Source organism: Danio rerio, chromosome 13 (genome assembly GCF_049306965.1).
Source record: "Danio rerio strain Tuebingen ecotype United States chromosome 13, GRCz12tu, whole genome shotgun sequence".
NCBI lineage: Eukaryota > Metazoa > Chordata > Actinopteri > Cypriniformes > Danionidae > Danio > Danio rerio.
The window spans coordinates 40,110,187-40,132,023 of record NC_133188.1 but is presented as its reverse complement, the minus strand read 5'-3'; the positions used below and the strand labels follow the sequence as shown (position 1 = coordinate 40,132,023).

The window sequence follows — 21,837 nt, the reverse complement described above, 5'->3', positions numbered from 1 at the left end:
TCATGGAGAACCTTTTTTGCCTTCAGGAGCTTTGATGTGGAGGCTGAAGTATGAGGAGCGCTATCCTGCTGAAGAATTCACCCTTTCTTGTGGTTTGTGATTTAATGGGCAGCATGAATGTCTTGATACCTCAGGTTGTTGATGTTGCCATCCACTCTGCAGATCTCTCACACGCCCCCATACTGAATATAACCCCAAACCATGATTTTTTTTCTTTACCAAACTTGACTGATTTCTCTGGGAATCTTGGGTCCATGCGGCTTCCAATAGGACTTCTGCAGTATTTGTGAAGATTGGGATTCGGTTCAAACAGATGATTCTACTGCCACTTTTGCAAATGATCAACTAGAAGTCAAGGTATAATTTGTTGCTCTGGGATCGACGACCAGACTTTTGTCAGGTAGTGTGAGATGCATATTGATATTTTTGTGCATCTTGAAGGGTATGTGCCCCATAAAAAAAGAACAAAAAAACATGCCAGAGATATTTCTTTGTGTTAACTTGTTTTTGTTCATGGAAATGTTTAGTTTAATTAAATGTAAATGTTTAATTTTAAATACATTCAAATATTAAAATGACGTTATGATAAAAAAAAAATGTATTAACAAACACAACCGTATAAAAGAAAGAAACATAAATAAACTGATTTTAATGGAAATATTGGTGCTAATAAATTAAATTGTCTGAAATAGTGTAAAATTAAATAGTGTGAATGAAATAAATTATCCAAAATTATAATCAAATTATAAAACAAAAACAAGTCAGACACGTTTATGAAACAATTTTTTAAAATAAATAAATAAATAAGGAAATCAATGTATAAATATTAAATGTGGTACTCTAACGAGTAGGGAAAGTGCAATAATGTACCCTAATGGAAACTAAAAGATCAAAAATTATTTTCATTCATTCATTTTCTTTTCGGCTTAGTCCCTTTATTAATCAGGGGTCGTCACAACAGAATGAACCACCAACTTATCCAGCATATGTTTTACACAGCGGATGCCCTTCCAGCTGCAACTCATCCCTGGAAAACACTCATGATACACTCTCATCTACACTAATACACTACGGCCAATTTAGCCTACCCAATTCACCTATACTATATGTCTTTGGACTGTGGAGGAAACCGGAGCACCCGGAAGAAACCCACGCCAACACGGGGAGAACATGCAAACTCCACACAGAAATGCCAATTTACCCACCCGAAGTTCGAACCAGCGACCTTCTTGCTGTGAGGCGACAGCGCCACCCATTGTGCCGCCTCCAAATAATATTTTACTTCCATTTAAATACATTTTTCACTGTACAAAAACAGCTTCTGTACAACCTGCTATTAAACGTCTTTTACATTTTGGGATGCTTATGTTTGAGGGTCTTTGACGTCTACAAAACTGTTAAAACTGCTGCTGCCATCTTCATCTCCGTTTAAACTGTTTACAAGATCTTACGTGACCATGCCACAATTGACCACACGATGGCAGTGGCCGGTTGGAAATTTGGGGGAATTTTAAGAGTTTTTTTTTAAATAACTAAATTAACAATAAAAATAATAAATAACTTTTAAAAGTACTCTTGACGAGAGGCTTTGAAATGTTTTAACTTATTTTGTGTTTATTTTATATTATTAAAGATTACTCATCAAAAGTAATACAGAGAATACAGTTTAACAACTGATAAATGCTTCTAGAATATAATGTTTGGTAATATAATCTATGATTATTGTGCTAAAATGAGACATCTTGTACTGTGTGTATTGTGCTCATTCGCTCTCTCTCTCTCTCTGTGTGTCTCTCTCTTGCGCGCGCGCGTCCGTTCAGCACAGCGGGCGATCCCTCCCTCCGGGCCGCGCAGATGCAGCTGTGATTTCACCGTCATGGACATGAGCGCTCCACAGCGGACTTGAATCGGGACGTTGCGTTGCCAACAACAAAAACAAAGACATTAGCTCTCCTCGACTTTTCGTCGGATATCAACCGATTTGGACGCCACTTGTGTTTCGGGAACATGCCCAGCCGACGGAGGAGTCAACGAACATGACAGTCTGGCGCTGGAGAAACTCCTGCTCGCGCGCTTCATGAGGAGTCTCGAGGCCACAGAGCCGCCGCGCGCCGCCAGATGTGCTGCTGTTAACCGCAGGCACAACACCGCGAGACAAACAAACAGCAGGCCGACGACACTGGGCGCACACTTTTTAACATTTCCCTTCGTGTGAAAGACATGACAGAGACTGTCCTGTTTGAGGAGCAGCTGGGCGAACTGCCCGACTAGCATGTGCGGCTAATCTCGGTCTACGTTAGCGGCTAATTAGCGCTCGACACCCGCGACACTCCAAACGGCTGTCAGGACGGGGACGCGGACACTTTCACAACTGCTTAATTTGATCTACTAACACTTTTATCTGCAGAATGAGGTGTTTGGGGTGTCTGGAAACCTAGCTGGCTCGTAAATGCGGTAGAGTTTGAGTTTGTTTTGAGTGTGTGTGCGCGCCGTGTGAGCGGCTAAAGTTGTGTGGTTGTTCCCGGTGCTGGGAGCGCGCGGGGCCGATGCAGAGCAGGCATGCAGCACGACTTCAGCTCCAGCGAGGAGAACAGCGCGAGATGGCGAGGCCTGTTCGTGCAGGGGCTGCGAAAGGTACTGACCCTCTTCTGTCCCTCATTCATACTTATAACAGCGTTCATGTCAAAGCTCAAGCTTAATGAGTAAGTTTTAAAGAGTAATAACTGGGTAAAAGTCATCCGTTGGCGGATTTGCACAGCTGTACACGCAGCGTTACTGAAGGATGCAGCTGTGCGAGATGCACAAAGTGTTTGTTTACTGTTGATAATAGCCTTGAAGATATGCTGTAACGGTTTCGTATTAGAGACACACACACACACATTCAGTTTGACAATAGATGTCATGTTTAGTGTGGAGAGTTCAGTGGTTGGCTTTTAGTTTTTGTCATAGGGTTTTACCTTTGACCGAGTAGTTCAATAAGTAACTATCATCACACTGTTACTCCTTTTAAACTAAACTAGAATGTATATATTAAGATGTATAAATCTACAGCTATAGAAATGTAATAATATATAGCAGGCCTGTAGCCAGTCTGCTGAAAGAGGTGGTTCTTTTTTCACAAAAAGTGGACCTTTTTGCAATTATACATTTTCTATTAAATTATGACATTTAAATATAAATTTTAGTGACATTTTAAGCACTTTTCTGAATTAGATTGCCAGATGGTCATCATAAACAATTTTTTTGATATTTTAGCCAAAATAGGAATTAAATCAATTTTAATATGGGCCACTTTTGGTGCTTCACACCTTTTTATTGGTCATTTTTTGTTTAAGAATAAGAGCCAAGATTTACAATAAAAGTTTCCTGTAAAGTGTTTTTTCCATTTAAAAACAGTACAGTAGTGAAAGATGACTTCTCTTACATTTGATTGTATTTGTTCTTGCACAGCTGAATGTTGGACTTGTGTAAAATATTTGTTTGCATTGGCCAAAACTGATTAGCTGAAGTCACAGCTAAGCGACAGCCACCAGAAGATTCCGCTTAGTCTTCAGGCCTTTTCGATGGGTATTTTCACTTATTATGATGGTCAAAATAAGACAAATAAATAAGCTCGTATATGAGACAACTTCTGGACCTTTGTAAGTGAGGGGTGGGTCTTCCGAATCACCCAAAGCCCCCTGACTACGGGCTTGTGTGTGTGTGTGTGTGTGTGTGTGTGTGTGTGTGTGTGTGTGTGTGTGTGTGTGTGTGTGTGTGTGTGTGTGTGTGTGTGTGTGTGTGTGTGTGTGTGTGTGTGTGTGTGTGTATGTATGTATGTATGTATGTATGTATGTATGTATGTATATATATATAGATAGATAGATATATATATATAGATAGAGAGAGAGAGAGAGAGAGACCACATTACAATTTTAGTTTCTCTGGTTTTACTGCATGTGTAACCAGAAAATATATTGATCATTCAATGAAAGTCTGATAACATTTCTATTAAAAAAAGCTTTGTTTTAGCTCCAGAAAATGATAATTTGTTAGAATAACACATTTGTTAATTTGTTACTCCATTAAACATCAATTTCTCACCTCTTCTGAAGTTTAAACATTGACATTTCTTGTCTAAAAACGAATATAAATATATCTGACAATAACTAAATATCAATTTGAAGAATGTCATCAGTAGTTTACAGACTTGAAAAAGAAATTCAAACACACAACTATAAATTATAAACCCAGGGAAACGATAGCTGTCTCTATGTGTAGCCTATATGCATGCATGTATGAATTGAGGTAAATTTTGTAAATTAAAAGTTTTTACATTTACACGTTCAGACTTTCTACTTAATATTATTATTAGAGAAAAGTCTTCTTTGCAAATTCTTTATAGTGAAATCATATCAGCAGTCAATGACTATCAGAGTTTGACATTGTTTACAATCAAATAAATAGTGCTCATGTTGTTTTCAAGTCATGTTTACATGTGATTTCAGACTGAATATTCAAAGTACCATAGTAAACAATGTAGGGAGCATGTTAAAAGTTGTCACTAAACGAATGTGTGAATACAAAAGCAACTTTACCTCAATCATGTATGAAAGTGTAAAGAAATGTATATGCTATTGACTGATCCCAGGGCTTCCCCTGTCAGAATAAATGACAGATCTATTCCAGATCTCCCTCCCATCTTATTCTCACTGTTGCATGGAAAATATCTCAGTACCATCAGGAGACTCTGAGAGCAGATGGTGTGTGTGAATGTTTGTGGTTGTGAGAGAAACAAAGATTTAGGCAGCATCTGATGTGATGCCGAAAGTGGTTTCTAGTTCCAACTAATTGAGCCTTTAGAAAACCATATGAAGTGGTTTGCTGAAACTACTATAGTTATAAAGGTATATACACACATTTTATAGACTTGAAAGTATTTTTAACATTGCCTCATCCTCATGTTCTTCCATACCTGTGTGGCTTTCATTTAATCTTAGGAACACAAATGAAGATCTATTTGTACAGTGTTAGTAAATGTAAGTAACATAAACTGGTTTCAAACATTCTTTAAATAAGGATGCAGGATGGAAATGACATAAAAGAGAGTCAGTTGTTCATTTTTATAACTCTTATATTATGCATCTAAACATGTAAATATCCCGAGCATCACTTTCAAATCTCATCCTATGTGTTTTTCACTTACTTACACTCTCTAGTGCTCCCAGCTCTCATTTTCTCTGCCTACTCTCCCATTCTCCACATCAATACTTTTCTGTCTGCTACTATCATCCCCCCATCCCTGGAGAAGACAGAGGGGTAGAGTGTGTGTTTGTATCTGCGTGTGTGTATGTGTGTTGCGGGCTCCCAGTAGAGCAGCTCTCAGTGCCTAATGGAGGACGGCATGTAACCAGACACTAGAGCAGAAAGCACAAGCCATCTCTCATCTGTGTATTTGTGTGTGTGTGTGCGTTTTCTTTGTGTTTTCGCTCAGTATTTCACATTTGCACTGCAGAAGTTGATTAAATCTAGATTCAAGCCTGTGCTCACCTTTAACCTTTCACCTGCTGTAATGCTAGTTTAGGTTGTGTTTTAAACTGATGCTGTCTGCATTCTCACTCACACGTTTGCTCTAACTGGTTTTACCACAGCACCTGAACTGACTGCATTCCTATTTAAGGACACAGCCCAGTGAGGTGGGAGGGGGTAAAATGGAAAAGAGAGGGCTTTCTTGTTTTCTTAAGTTTCATTTGTCCATCAAACTGAGAGCCGTGAAGGTGTGTGTATGCATATGTCAGACGATGTCATGTAGTGATTGCAAGAGTGTGTGTTATTGTCTGTAGTGATGCTATTTAAATGCCACCCTTTTGGAGTTCTAACTCTATTCTGTGTTTATAGGTGCAGGTGCAAGTGCATCCAAACCTGTCGGCTAAAGAAGATGCACTCCAGCACATTGAGGCACTTATACTGCAGCTCCTGAACAAGCTGTGTGTTACACAGCCCAGAACAATAGCTGATGTAGAGGTACACACGCATACAAACCTGCATCAGGGATGAGTGGTATTATGATGTATAGTACACTTTGAGAGAAATTTGTCAAATGGCAGTGATTGTGTGTGTGTGTGTGTGTGTGTGTGTGTGTGTGTGTGTGTGTGTGTGTGTGTGTGTGTGTGTGTGTGTGTGTGTGTGTGTGTGTGTGTGTGTGTGTGTGTGTGTGTGTGTGTGTGTGTGTGTGAGTGTGTGTGAGTGTGTGTGTGAGTGTGTGTGTGTGAGTGATGTATAGATGGACCAATGTGTTTTCTTCTGATTTTAAGAAAATGGTGAACTCTTAAGCTGTGATTTTTCTATCACTGCATGACAGCTTTGCTGAATTAAAAATACAATTGGAGCTTCGTAGAACACTGTAAATTGTATGTTTGATTATGTCATATTCCAACCGTTGCATTTGTAACCCCACCGGCCCTGTACCACCCAACCCTCTCTGAGCTGGGATTGAACCAGCGACTCTCCGCATGGGAGTCAGTTGTTCTAACAAGAAGGCTGAAGACCATGCCCTCTTGCGTCTGTCAATAAAGCACCTTTTAGAGGTCAAAGGAGTAAGGTTTACCTGCACAGCACTTCACTAGCTGGCCAATGTTACACAATAGCTGTGTTTCCTCTATCGCACTTAAAGCGAGCTTGCCAGGATGAGCCAGGTCTCATTTCCACTGTCATTTCCGGGGCCTGATCGGGCCGAAGTGGGGCTTCCTCAGGGCCAACGGCCAGCCTTTTTTGGGCCTGTCGAATACCTTGGGCCAAAGAGGGCCAGCTGGGGCCATTTAAAAATTACATTTTAAATATAGAGCTTTTATTATAGCTGCTGAGCGCTATGAAATATAGGGTGTAGCCTATACTTTATTACTTGCTCTTATGTCCTGAAACACTTATCAGTTCCTTTACTTAAGATAACCGAATAATTTGTAACATCCTTAAATTATTCTCTGAAATAAAGGGGAATTACCTCTTACTAAGTGTCATAAAGCCTATTGAAAAATGTATGTTTAATGTCTCTCTGGAGCATTTGGGCTGAATGTTTGATGGCGTCTTCCGAAACGAGGATGCAATAAAATGCATTTTATACTTGGGTATTACCGGAGAGTTTCTGAAGTTTTATATTATCTACGGTGCACTATGTTATCTTTCTGTTAGTGGCGAGACCACTCGATGCACAATGCCAACAATCGCGAGTAAACAAATATAAAGAGGGAAAATACATAGGCCTGCGCGTATAAACATATAATGTAATGCTGTACAGTAACATGCCATTTGTTTGTTTTAGTGGTTTTCATTTTAATCATTTTGTGATGGTGCAATGGTGTGCTTTATCTGCCTGATTCCCGCTCAACTGGGCGGTTGTATGACGTTTAATTCGGGGGATGTTTGGGACTTACTGCAAAAATTTTACTTTGCAATGTTTTACTCTGTGATATATACTGCGATTTTCCCAGTGATGGGTTGCAGCTGGAAGGGCATCCGCTGCATAAAACATATGCTGGATAAGTTGACGGTTCATCCCGCTGTGGCGACCCCGGATTAATAAAGGGAATGAATGAATACATACTGCCATATAATTTCACCAGATAGCTTGAATAGCTCTATTTGCAAAGTCTTTACTTGGAATGATTTTGTAGGCGAGTGAAATATCACAGTCACTAAATGCACTACATAATGTTACTTTTTTACACACACATGCAGAAATTGACGCATCAACCTTTCACAACGTAATACTAACTACTCGCTACTGTTGAGTACTTTCAAAAGGGCTACTTTTTACTCATATTTTGAGTAATATTTACAACAGATTTTTGGGGAAGTAATGGTACTTTTTACTTAAGTATGATTTTTCCACCATGAAAATTTTGGTCATGCTGCCAAACACAAACAATCCAGCACTGTTAAATGAGTTTAAGGGATACCCTCAATCCTGAATAGTATATTTAGTCTTTGCTACATTAAAAACACACACACAGAGTCTGGCAGTTTTGTCACCTTTGATTTGATGTATAATCACAGGACCGCGTCCAGAAGACGTTCCCAAATCCCATCGATAAATGGGCCATGGGTGACGCTCAGAATGCAATAGAGAAACGCAAGCGAAGAAACCCGCTGCTGCTGCCAGTTGATAAGATACATCCACTACTGAAGGTGCCAAACACTCTTACCTAGTAATCTATATCATTCACATATGGCTACGGTACAGAGTAACGCATGTCTGGTTCTGTGTCTGCAGGAGGTGCTGGGCTATAAGATCGACTATAATGTGTGTCTATATATTGTTGCTGTGCTGGAGTACATCTCAGCTGACATCCTCAAGCTGGCTGGAAACTACGTGAGCAACATTCGACATTATGAGATCAGCCAGCAGGACATCACTGTCTCCATGTGTGCTGATAAGGTCAGGTGTTTGTTTGTGTGTGAGAAAAAATTATTTATTTATTCATTATTTATGTGTTTATTTATTTATTTATTAACACGGGGAGAACATGTAAATTCCACAGAAATGCCAACTGACCAAGTGCTAACCACTGAGCCACCATGTCACCCAAATGTGTTTATAAAAGAATAACACATTTAACATAAGGGTTTCATTCTGTTGTGTCTAAAACGTATTTTAGCAAAATTTGTGTTTAAAAAATTGACTGATTCCTTGGGTTTCTGAAAAGTTTTTTATTTCTTGAAAGGTATTTAAAATCATAAACAGTTTTTATAGGAATTAATAAGCTTTCATCATATTGTCTGAAACAAGTAGGAGGAAAAGTTTCTTAATACCTGGTTTTTAATTTCTGCTAAGTCAGGTAGTTATTAATAAGCTGTGTTTCTTATGCCAAGTTTAAAAATCCTTATTTGTGTGGATGTTAATTGTGAACACTGCTGTTTGTCAATTCATTGCACATACTAGGATTCCAATCACTGGGGTTTATTGGGGTCTATATATATATATATATATATATATTTGGACTAGAAATTACAAATCTCCTAAGTAAGAAAACCTTATTTTTGCACATATCATATAAATAATTAAATATATTTTTTTACACCTTTAAACATCAACATTTTTCAAACCCTCTTTAAACCTTAAAAAACACATGCAAATTATAAACTTTCACTCTGTTATTGTTAAACTTAGCTGTGAATCTACAAATGGCTCCTGCTCAACTATAATTCTGATTCAACATTGCAAATTTTTGCAATGTGACTATTGCTGATAAACACATTGCAATATCGATGCTGAAATTATATATTGTGCAAGCCTTGCTATATTTTTTCCAAATTTCTTTTATTCAATTTTTGCATTGAATGTTTAAATAATTTTTTTTCTATCATAGTAAAACCACCTACACTATTCATGGAAAAATTTCCATGCAATAAATTAATAAAAAATAACGAGGTCTGTAATTAATAATACAAATGGCAGAATTTTTGTTATTTTAAGGCAAAACTGCTTCGTCCCATAATACAATATATATATATTGATAACTTTGTAAATCTCATTGAAAATTATTATTTAGATGTATTAAAAGCCATGATATTGCATGTGTGTCTGCCCTCAGGTGTTAATGGATATGTTCGATCAAGAAGAGGAGATGGGGCTGTTGTCTCAGAGTGTGGAGGAGGTGTCTTCATCTGGTGTGCTCACATATGATGACCTGGTGCGTCTGGAGATCGCGGAGGAGCGTCAGTATCTGCGGGAGCTCGATCTCATCATCAAAGTATTCCGCCAAGCCTTTATGTCCAATAGCAAACTCTTCTCCGCTCAGGTGCGCTCCTCTGACAATCAGACACAGAGTTTATTCAAGCCAGCATATATACTGACAGCGATTAGTTTGTTGTGTTGCCCTCATTTTTAATTATATTCAGTTGTTCCCTCTCTCTCTATGATGTGATTGTAGGATGTGGAGCTGGCGTTCAGTAATATTCTAGAGGTTCAGGAGTTAACAGTGAAACTGTTGGGTCTTATTGAGGATGCGGTAGAAATGACAGCTGACGGGAGTCCACACCCTCTTGTGGGCAGCTGCTTTGAAGACCTCGCTGAAGTACTGATAAACACTTAGACAATCTTTACAAATCAAAGAATGAGAAAGATCTACTCTAAATCTAGGTGTGTGTGTGTTGAAAGTGTTTGTTTATGTGTCTGCTGTGTATAGGAGCAGGCATTTGATCCCTATGAGACGCTCTCTCAGGACATCCTCTCTAAAGAATTCTGTCAACATTTCAACACACTGATGTCCCGCCCCACTGTAGCTCTGCACTTCCAGGTCAACACAGTCACTTTTATAAGTTCAGCATTTTTCATTAAACTAGGAAATTGTATGTACCACAATTGGTAAGTAAGTAATAAAAAGAAGACCTGTGTGTTACTGCGTTTCAGTCAATTGCAGAAGGCTTTAAGGAGGCAGTGCAGTACGTGCTTCCTCAGTTGATGATGGTTCCAGTTTACCACTGCATTCACTATTTTGAACTGTTACAGGTGAGTAATAAACACAGGCAGTAGACTACATACACTCTGGGTATATGGTAGTTATCTGTGTTTTTCTGTCTTTAGCAATTGCAGGAGTGCAGTGAAGAGCAAGATGACAGAGAGTGTTTGAAACAGGCACAGACTGCACTGATCAACCTACAATGCAGCATTGAACGCATATATGCTAAGCACCAACCACGGCGCAAACAAGGGTAACACAAACACCAGAGTATCACTGGAATAAATTACATTTTAATACAGAGCTCGGCATATATAAGTACACCCCTCACAAATCTATCATTTAAATTAGATAAATTTAAAATTTAAATTAAAAAAAATATTTTTAAATTAATAAAGCTATACAATATTATATTTGTGCAAATACATTAGATTAGTCAGTACTGAAGCCAAATCTGGAGCTAATCTAACAAAATAACTTCCAATAACTTTCAACGGTCAAAAACTAGTACAGCCAAATTTATGTTAAAGAAAAATATTAAATAAATAGAAAAAATCAAGAGAAGCAAAAAAAGAAGTAAAAATTTAGTAGAAATTTTGTAGGTTGTAACTTTTTTTGCCAAATTTCGCCTAAATTTAATTGTATTATCTTTTCATTTCAAAATATGTTTGGTGGCTAAAATATTATTTTAATATATGTTTATTAATATATTTAATATTAATATATCTGTTTTGTTTAAATGCACCAAAATACACTGCCTATATTCACTGAGATATAGAGACAATTTTTTTTTCAAAATATTGTGTACTCCGTTATGCTGAGCACTGTATATACTTGCATAGAAATAAGTTATTTTAGATTGTAATAATATTTCCCAATATTACTGATTGCAAAGGGACTAAGCCGAAAATAAAATGAATGAATAAATTACTGATTGCATTGTGTTTTTGAACAAATAAACGCAGGCTTTTCGATGTAGTACAGAAAAATGTATAGAAAAGGATGGAATTTGATATAGGGCTGGGCTGATAAACGATATTTTATCGAATTGCGATTAAAATTTTAGTCAATAAAATTTTATTTATTAACATTTTAACTCTAAGAGTGCTTTCACACCTAGGCTTTTGTTTTGGAACCTGGAGCGTTTCCCCAGTTAGCGCAGTTCATTTGGCATATGTGAATCCAACAATCGCGATCTGATCTGCACTAAAACAATCGGCCTGAGATCGCTTTAATGAGGTGGCCTCGGCTCAATTTAAATGAACTCTGGAGCAGATCGATTGTAGTGAGAAAGCAATACGATCCAAACCAAGCTATATCACAGTCTATTATGGATATGTAATGGGCATATATGTACGGCTATATGAGAAGAGAATGATAAGCAGGGCGGGAAGTCATTCCTACTGATTAATGTGTGTTTCATGTAAAATACGAAAGTAAAAGCATGCTAACTATTAACGAGAGCTTTTTATCTGTTTTCGACCGAACAGCAGTCTTGGTTTATATGTTATTTCTCTTTATAATGTGAAACCTATAATGCAAAATTCTAGTCAGCGGCTATGTAGAAGAAAGTCTTACCTCATACTATTTATATTTGGTGACGATGTCTGTGAGTGTCACCATTCAAAATTAAAGCGCAGCTTTCTGCTTATATTGTCTTATTACTCATTGTCATAAATTAAAATAAGGACACAACTGCTGAGCGGGATTCTGCATAGTAAACCGTGAAACTTGTTTAGCTATTTTGGTCTGTTTAGAAACTTTGCCGTGTGAAAGCGAAACCGCACCAAGAACAAAGAGCAACACTGTAACATTTTAATCCCTGTTTCGGGACAAAAAAAAAATTGATCCACAGGTGTGAAAGCACCCTTAGAGCCAGTCACACAGCAAAAATGGGAATCTAAAAGTTTGTTGAAATCAGAGATGTACCGAATTTTCAGCTACCTAAATTTATTGGCTGAAAATGTTATGCCATTTAATGGACCCTCTAATGTTTGTGGCTTAAGCCATTGTTAATCATTCTCTCCAGTTGATCATTTTGTGTATTAACTGTTAACTTTAATATTTTATAGTGTATTAGTGTTATGAATTAAAGTTATCCATTTCTATTCTGGACAATTTTGAAGTTTCCAGGAGTGCACAATCATAAACCTACATTGTTGCGAACTCTGGGATCTTAAAAATTGTCCGAAATAGAAATTCGCTATTTTTGTTTATAGTCCTAATATAGAGATTGTGTATTTTATTACAGTGCAGATAAGACCTCTCAGAATGCATACTTTTTAGGAGTTAAAATATCTGTAGAGAAGTACAGAAATTTGACTCTGAAAATGTATAGAATTTGGAAGTTGAAATTGTGTAGGAGCCCTCCTTTGTTCAAAAACTTCAAGTGAACCTACTTCTAAATTGTAGTGTCTATCTTAAACCAACAATGTTTTCATCTCTTCTTGTGACTTTCTGTTTTAGGGAACCACTGTATCGATTGTATAGTCGTGCATCTCGTAGCAAGCAGGCGGCTATAAAGCGTATGAACGACATCCAGAAGAGTATTGATGGCTGGGAGGGCAAAGACATTGGTCAGTGTTGTAGCCAGTTCATCCTGGAGGGGGCACTCCTTCGGGCTGGTGCCAAACATGAGCGGCACAACTTTCTATTCGATGGCCTCATGATAAGCTGCAAAGCCAATCAGAGCTCCAGGTTGCCAGGAGCAGGCAGTGGGGCAGAGTTTCGTCTGAAAGAGAAGTTCGTGTTACGCAAATATCGCATTGTAGATCGCGAGGATTCACCAGAGTTCCGTCATGCATTTGAGCTGGTGGGCCGTGAGGAAAGCGGAGCAGTGTTTAGTGCCCGTTCAGCAGAAGAAAAGAGTGCATGGATGGCTGCGCTGGTCACTCTGCAGTACCGGCCCACACTGGACCGCATGCTGGACACTGTCCTGCACCGTGAAGAACAAGCACAACCACTGAGGCTGCCATCACCAGACGTCTACCGGTTCGCCATCCAGGACTCCGAAGAGAATATCGTGTTCGAGGAAGGAGCACAAAGCAAGACTGGAATCCCCATTATTAAAGCTGGGACAGTGGTCAAGCTCATTGAGAGACTGACGTACCACATGTACGCAGGTACAAAACAAAACCCTCCTTTATATCAAAAGGATTTTTAAGGTCGTGAAAAACAAGTTTAGCCAAATCTGTGCAACACTTGCTTGGAAGCATGTTTCTTTGTTGTTTGTGTGTCCCTGAATGTCCTTTTTCTCTTTTTCCCTCACAGACCCAAATTTTGTGCGTACGTTTCTGACTACATACCGCTCTTTCTGCAAACCACAAGACCTGCTCACACTACTGATTGAAAGGTAAAGCACAGTGACTCATAGATGTACATGTTTAGACAATAATCAGTCCTTGATGTGACCAGGAGCAGTGGATCAACAGTTTATGCTGTAAAAATCCACATCGTTTTTGTGGCATTTTATAACTATTAATACTAAATATTCCAAATTAAAAATATTGTCTCTAATCGTAGTTTCCCAAAATGCATTTTCCAAAAATAACTGGATGCAGGGTATCAGCGGGGTCTTAAAATGTCTTAAAGAGGTAGTCCACAATGTATTTTTAAGGCTTGGTTGTGTTTATTAGATACAAAGCAATGTGTGCTCACGCTTCACTTGTAGAAAATCACATTATTTTTTCATATGCTACTCAGCTAACTATAAAACGTCTGTCATATTTCCTAGTTTCGCTGAAAGGCCCGCCCTCAAAAGTCTCTGATTGGTCAGTTTACTTGATGTGCTGTGATTTGTAGAATCAAGCACGAGCTTTTGCGCTGTGTACACAGAAAAGCTGTTAGCTACGTCAGCTGCCTGAATCTGACAGAAAAATGAAAAGCACACTAGGCACTCCGCCTGCTCTGTAAATAAAAATACAGATTGCGGCTCACAATCCACAGCTTCGTTGGTTAGGGGAGTTTTTAGCCAAATCCAGTTCTGAACTAGTAGAGATTTTGAAAGTTCTTCTTTGTTAAATGCTAGAGCTATATCTTTTGTATAATTCTTTGTAACATAATTAAGATTGAATTGTAAGCACTTCTCTGTTTGTGTCGTGTCCTTTGAAAGCCCAAATACAAAAACAGAAGAACCTCTGTGGAAATAGCAGCGTTTGGATGGCATTTTAGCTTTTTCTGCTATAACATTACAGCGCCTCTGATCACGCCCCTTCGCTATGCAGGGTGTGTGCACGAGGTGAATGCACGTAACCGGAAGACCTTGTGATTTCATTAGCCCAGATGTATTTTTTGTGGTCCCCAAACTTTGTTCATTGTAGGCTTTGCTATGCTAACTCTGTAAAAGCTAATGTCTCCCTTTGCATTGAACTTTGAGCTTATTACATTCATAGATGTTGTTTATGTTCACACAGCTACATTAAACATCAACCAAAGTTTAAAATATGATATTGCAGTTGACCACCCCTTTAAATCTTAAAAGCTAAATTTTAGGCCTTAAAAACTAGTATATCTACTGAAATGCTGTGTTGTAGGTCCTAAATCTTTAACCGTTTTACTTTCTTTTTTCTTAAGTTTCTTTTGTTCATTTATAACTACCCAATCTGGCCATTAACACCCATACAAACACCAATGATCCCAATCTCAATAAAAATTTTAACTTTTTTATTTAAAAATAACATTTAATTACTTTCACTACAGTAACATTTGCTTAAAAGTTCTTGATTTATTTACTGCTGAGGATACTGACCTCACCTATATTTATTATTATTGAATTATTATAATAGACTGAAGTAATTGATGGCTATGTTTTGTTCTATTCTTGATAAGGGTTATAGAATTTGAGAATGGATATTTGAAAATTAGTAATAAATATTTGCAAGCAAAAATTATTATTAAATGTTTTGATTTTTTTAATAGGGCAAGTAAAATCTTTTCTAACTGGGGTTTTTTTTTTTAAATCCTTAGCATTTAGCCATGTTTAAGTCTAAAATGTAATTCATGATCTTAAAAATGTCTTTGAAAGTCCTACATTTAACTTGGTGACACCTGCAGAAACCCTGTTGGTGGGTTATTATTTTGAGTTTGAATTCAAAGTTCAAATCAATGCACACTCTAATGACTAATAATGATAACATTGGATATTGCATTGGATGAAGATACAATTAGAAGCATGAAGTAAAAAGTACATTAATTTATGCACATTGTATTAAATGCAAATTATTTTTATTACAAAAATTCATTCAGTAATTCTCTTTTAAACTCTTTGTTATAATAACACAGGCTCAGATTTTTTTCACCTGAAAAATCTGGTCAAGATTTCTCTCCAGTATGAAAAGACATCAATTAAAATATGGAGGATGTAAACTGACAATGATGATCGACTGGCCATCCACTTTATTAGGCAACAGAGTGGTTTGTTAAAGATGCAGCTGTGTCCCAAAACTTGCATATTTTAATTTTTGCTACACAATCAAAAGAACATAATATTATGGTGCAATATGATTCAATGTGTTGGTAATTATAGTGAGTTCTCTTAATACTGTTGAATGTTAATGTCCTCTCATATGATCAGATTTAAAATCCATTTCATCATCTTATGTTTATGTCAATCTGGTAGTTGAAAATGCTTTCGCTTTGCTTTTGTAGTAATGTAAACCTTTATGTGGTCACTTATATTCCGACAGCCACAAAAGACATGCTGGAACATGTTGAGAGAAAGCACATCAAAACATGCAAAAATATGCAGATTATGATCGGAATTGTAGTTCCCATCCACTTCCTTTTTTAATTTCTGACTTTTTTTTCTCGCTGGTAGGCTGCATTTCAACAAAAAGTGAAGTAGAGCACGATGAAATAAGGGTCTTGACAAAAACTGAACACTAGAGGTCACAATCGAGCCATTTAAAGCATATTTATCATGGAGTTTGTTGATTTTACACATATATTTTTCATTGTTACGTTGTCTGTTGTTGTTGTTTTTTTATGTGTGTTAGGATTTTTAGTTCATGCATTAAATATTTTGACCATTTTTCCCATAATCCTTCAGGATTGAGATTCCAGAGCCCGAACCATCAGAAGCAGATCGAGAAGCTCTCTGGAATGGAGAACAACCAATGGCAGCTGAGCTTCAGAGATTTCGCAGAGAATACGTGCAGCCCGTCCAACTCAGGTAAAACACATACACAGAGATTCTCAATTTCTAACCAAGCTCATGCGTGACTTAACATTTTCATCTTTTTTTGAAATGTAATTATTTCCAATTATGGCAAAGCTGAATTTCCAACATCATTACTTCAGCTTTTGTAGTCACATAATAATTCAGAAATTATTCTAATATGCTGGTTTGTCAGTTTCACATATTCTAATATGCTGATTTAAGTTAAATCAAGTATTATAAGTATTATTAATAGTAAACATTTGTGCAGCTTAAAAGTTCAGTATTTATGTTTTTAATATTTAATTATTAGAATTTCAAAAGGAAATACAATATAACATCTTTACTATAACTTTTAATTCAAATATTTTCAAAACTATCAGTTATATTGCAAACCTTTGAATTATTTGCTTGCTTTTAGATTTTTTTTCTGCATATATTTAATTTAATTTTAGACCCCATCCCATGTTCTCTGTACCAATCTCAGTCAATGATCTGTTGTTTACTAAATCACCACAGACAGTTCTGCTATCCTATCTCTAATACTGTCTGTGAGCCTGTCAGTCTGATGCCTGTGTGTTCATCATTAGGGTCTTGAATGTGTTCCGTCAGTGGGTGGAACATCACTTTTATGACTTTGAGAATGATCCTGAACTCTACGAGAGACTTGAAGGATATCTTATCAGCACCACACAGCTTAGAGGTACATAAACTCTCTGTAATATCACAAGTATGCATTCATTAAATACTAGTATTCATTTATTATGTATGCTGGTGCTTATTCATTAGATATTAGAACCTATTTACTTTAACCTATGATACTAGTAGTTGTTCACTTGGTCACTTATTGGACACCAGTATCTTTTGTAGTTGTTAGTAGTAACAGTTTTTACTTTACTTGTCATAACTGCTTTTTTCCTAGTCTTATGATGGTACTAGTCTTAAGAGTTGCTGAAGTTTACCCTGCGCTTGCGGTTTTTAGAAAACTCCTTTGGTGCGTCAATCTTGTCAATGCTTTTATTCAAAAAGGCAATGATTCACACTCATCAAGTAATTGCATCGTACTGTTTTTATTTTTTCTTCTTACATTTTTCGGGTGAGTTAAATACACAAACGTTTCAGCACAATGCCTTTCACTCTGAGGAAGGCATTGTGCCGATACGTTTGTGTCTTTAAATTACCCGAAAAATAAGAAAAAAAATAAAGAAAAAATAAAAACTGTACGAAGCAATTACTCGATAAGTGCGAATCATTACCTTTTTAGTTACTAGTCTTAAGGCCACAGTAGAATTTTAAAAAGTACTAGTGTCTAATCTAAAATCTAATAAATAAGCACTAGTATCCAATAAACAATAACTAGTGTCTGTTTAATAAATACTAGTTTTTAAGTGTCAGTGCTTGTATCCAAAAAATAAATACCAGTGTTTAATGATTAAATATTAGTATCTTTTAAAAAGGTGATCGCAACTAAGGAATAAGCACTAGTACCTAATGTAAAAAGTACTAATAGTATGAAAATAGATACTAGTATACTTTATGGATTAAATGTTAAAATATAAATAGGCTTGCCATATACTGACATCCAATGCTGCATGTGCAGAGTCTTTTTAAATGTGCGCACACATCTAATAAAACACTTATAATCTAGGAGACTGATGAATGATGATCTGTTTTCAGGTAAATCTATGCGTAAGTGGGTGGAGTCTATCAGTAAGATCATGAGACGGAAGATACAAATGCAGTCTAACGGCATTAGTCACAACATTACCTTTGAGAGCCCACCTCCACCCATCGAATGGCACATCAGTCGCCCTGGGCAGGTCGACACCTTTGACCTCATGACCCTTCATCCGATAGAAATTGCTCGCCAGTTAACACTTCTGGAGTCTGATCTGTACAGGTAGGCCAGTCTGAACGATAAGCATGAGTAAGGAAGACATTGTGTGCATTGATTAACTGTTGTACACTTGTGTGAATAGAGCTGTTCGTCCGTCTGAGCTCGTAGGAAGTGTTTGGACAAAGGAAGATAAAGAGAAGAACTCTCCCAATCTGCTGAGGATGATCAGACACACAACCAATCTCACACTGTGGTTTGAAAAGTAAGTTAACTAGTGCCGCTTCAGCTAATTGAAATGACAGTTTTGCCTCAATAAGACTGAAGTATTTCATGCAACAGTTTGGCATAAATTTTGCTGTTCATTAGAATAAAATAAATATTCTGTTCTTTCCCAGGAAGCATTCTTTGTTTAATAGACATCTCAAGTGTTTTGGCTAAAAAAAGGCTACATTTGATCTGTCTGTGAAAATTAAATAGATGTCTAACTACAACAAATTACAAAAATCATAAAATAGACGCAAGCAGTAGCTATGTTTCCATCCAAAAATGCGAATAAATTTTATGCGCAAAACTCGATTATCGCATAAAAGTTGTGCGAATGAAGCATCGTTTCCATCCAACGAGTCAAAGCGAACAAAATCGTCACTTCCTGATTAACTGGCGCCAAATATCAACAGTAAAAACTGCATTTGCTGCAGTAGGAGAAGCTGCATCAGTCTTTTCTAAATGAATGCGCCTCAGAAGACAATCCTTACAAGCAGTGAGCCTGCAGTGGTGTTTGAAGGTGTCAGACGCGGAGCACAGGTGCTCTTGATTCTGTAGGTCATTAATAATATAGTAACATTAATACTGAATTGGTAAGGTGTTTTATAATGACCAAAATAACATTTCAGATGTTTCATAATGTGCTCAGCCTGACGTTTTATCCATTCACAAACATTTTAAGCATCACATGATCTCTTTCAACAAAATCACATCACCTTTTTTAATGCGCATGCTGGAGTTTGTGCAGTAAAAGTGATTCCATCGCAGTTTATGCGCATCTTTTCTTATCGAATAAAAAGTTTATCCTACCCACTTAGGCGCATACGTTTTTTATGCGCATTTTCAAAATGTATGCGCACCATGGCGTTTCCATCAACTCTTTTTTTTTTTATGCGCATTTGTAAAATTCGCATAAAATAGGTGGATGGAAACATAGCTAATGACTACACATGTAAAGTCTAATCTGTATATTTTCTGTGCATCAATTTGATGACTAGCATATTTTTGCACTACTGTCTATTAGATTTTCACTGACAGCTCAAACGTATAGCCTTGTTTGCCTTTGTTTTAATATCTAAACACAAAATTTCCAAATTTCTAGCAGACTAAACTCGATATATATTAGGAGTGTAATGGATCACGTGATTCGTACGATGTTTCACATGGTTCAGAACACACGTGACCTCCAGATTAATACACAAATGCATTTTTTTTCCCTTTTTTTTTACTGTAGATTAATCCTAAATGTGTAACGATCGCAGAGAGATCACCTCTCGTGTCATTCAAATCACATGTATGGAAGCATTTAGGCTTTCCTGTAAAATATGATGACGGAAAAAGTTTTGGTAGGTTATTCAGGATGTGTTGGGCTTCTTAGGTTATTAAAGGTGTTTTCTGTCACTACTTGTTTAGCCTGCATTAATGCATTCAGTGTAAGCTGCACGATTAATCATTAAAAGATCGGGATCTCAACACCCATGCAACATAAATTATAAATGATGGTAATTTGCAGGTTTATTAATTCTTCAAATCGCTGCATTCAAATCTGTTTGAAAAACTCAAAAATTAAGAAAGAGATTGCGTCTTTAGTCTACAAACAGTCAAATAACACAGAAATACTTGGATAAAAGTTTATAGTTTAGATATATACTCTGAGGTTTATGGTAAAAATTAAAATCACCGTCATGTGCATTTAACTTGACGCTCAAATGAAAGTTGTAGCCAGCTATTACATTATTTAACCAATAGGTAGTGACAGCCACCCATCAAAAACATGCCACTGAATAATTCTTCAAAAATGACACATCTAGCATTGAAATATGATGTTTTATGAGTGAATAACGGAATCATTTATTGAAAAGTAGACTAAAAATAAATATGGGTTGTTCAAATTATAATGTTAGATTTATACATTTAACGTTCTCAACAACAGTACTAGTAACAGTAATTTTTTCACAGTACTGAATACTTTACCATTTATTTTTATTCAGCTGATTATTTCTTCATTTCATTTTTAATAAAATTACAGGTTCTAAGTTCTGTTTGTTACAATCAAAAGTGTCTTGCAGTACTGTTTTTTAATAAATGGAAAGCAAACTACATTTTTCTTCCTTCCTTTTTGGTTGATCCGAAAAATAGTTTTATCTGTGACTAAAAAAAACCTAATGTGATCCAAACCATGAGATTTGTTATCCGTTACACAACTAATATATATATTTATCCCTTTTAATTACTTCAGTATTTCAGACAAATTGAATAAACTTAAGTTCAAACACACAGAGATAATGGTATTAAAAAACAAGTGTATTTGCCATAGGTATTCCAAGGGCCTGTTTGATAAGTGTTCAGTACTACTTTTTATTTGTTTATCCAAAACTTACCACAATATGACATTGTACTTTGCACTAAATTTTTCAACTTTGTTTTTTAAAGAAAGCCAACTTAATTCCCTGAACAATTCAACACATTTTATCTGCCAGATTGTCTCCAATCTTGATGTTTAAATTAAATACATTTTTTTTACTATTTTCTCCATTCTCAGGTGTATAGTAGAGGCTGAAAATGTAGACGAGAGGGTTGCTGTATTTTCTCGCATTATTGAGATCCTGCAGGTGTTTCAAGAGCTTAATAACTTTAATGGGGTTTTGGAGATTGTGAGCGCCATCAATTCTGTACCGGTGTATCGTCTGGACCACACATTTGAGGTGACCTGACTGTTAACTGCTCTCTAATTGTGACTCTGAATTGAAATGACAAATAATCACACCGTTTTTTATTTTATTGTATATATGCAGGCAGTGCCTGAGAGGAAGAGGAGGATTCTAGAAGAAGCTGTTGAACTCAGTCAGGATCATTTTAAGAAATATCTCGCCAAACTCAAGTCCATCAACCCACCCTGTGTACCTTTCTTTGGTAAGAGAAAGAGCTGCTTGTGATAAACTACTGTAGCATGTTTATTTGAATGTATTGCCTTATATTATTATAATGTTTATGATGATTATAATGTTTTTAAAGAAAGCCTCATATGCTCGCCAAGGGTGCACTTAAAAACAATAGTTTTCTGAAATTATAATGAAATTTACCAACTGTTTAATATCTTAAAATGTGATGCCAGTCTTTAATAAAACTGCTGCTGCTTAATATTT

The 21,837-nt window shown here is 36.6% G+C and overlaps 1 protein-coding gene across 1 annotated transcript in view; it reads left to right on the top strand.

The window, feature by feature from the left end:
* The first annotated feature begins 1,801 nt into the window (after nt 1-1,801).
* Nucleotides 1,802-21,837, top strand: part of sos2 (son of sevenless homolog 2 (Drosophila)) — a 25,083-nt gene continuing 5,047 nt past the window's right edge. Inside the window, exons 1-17 of the mRNA NM_001347683.1 lie at nt 1,802-2,634; nt 5,878-6,003; nt 8,032-8,163; nt 8,249-8,413; nt 9,570-9,776; nt 9,909-10,052; nt 10,164-10,274; nt 10,388-10,486; nt 10,562-10,689; nt 12,903-13,558; nt 13,707-13,788; nt 16,483-16,605; nt 17,181-17,293; nt 18,268-18,490; nt 18,570-18,689; nt 21,234-21,396; nt 21,487-21,604. Of these exons, the coding sequence (NP_001334612.1) occupies nt 2,560-2,634; nt 5,878-6,003; nt 8,032-8,163; nt 8,249-8,413; nt 9,570-9,776; nt 9,909-10,052; nt 10,164-10,274; nt 10,388-10,486; nt 10,562-10,689; nt 12,903-13,558; nt 13,707-13,788; nt 16,483-16,605; nt 17,181-17,293; nt 18,268-18,490; nt 18,570-18,689; nt 21,234-21,396; nt 21,487-21,604 (2,785 nt within the window). The 5' untranslated portion in view covers nt 1,802-2,559. The remainder of the gene's footprint in view (nt 2,635-5,877; nt 6,004-8,031; nt 8,164-8,248; nt 8,414-9,569; nt 9,777-9,908; nt 10,053-10,163; nt 10,275-10,387; nt 10,487-10,561; nt 10,690-12,902; nt 13,559-13,706; nt 13,789-16,482; nt 16,606-17,180; nt 17,294-18,267; nt 18,491-18,569; nt 18,690-21,233; nt 21,397-21,486; nt 21,605-21,837) is intronic.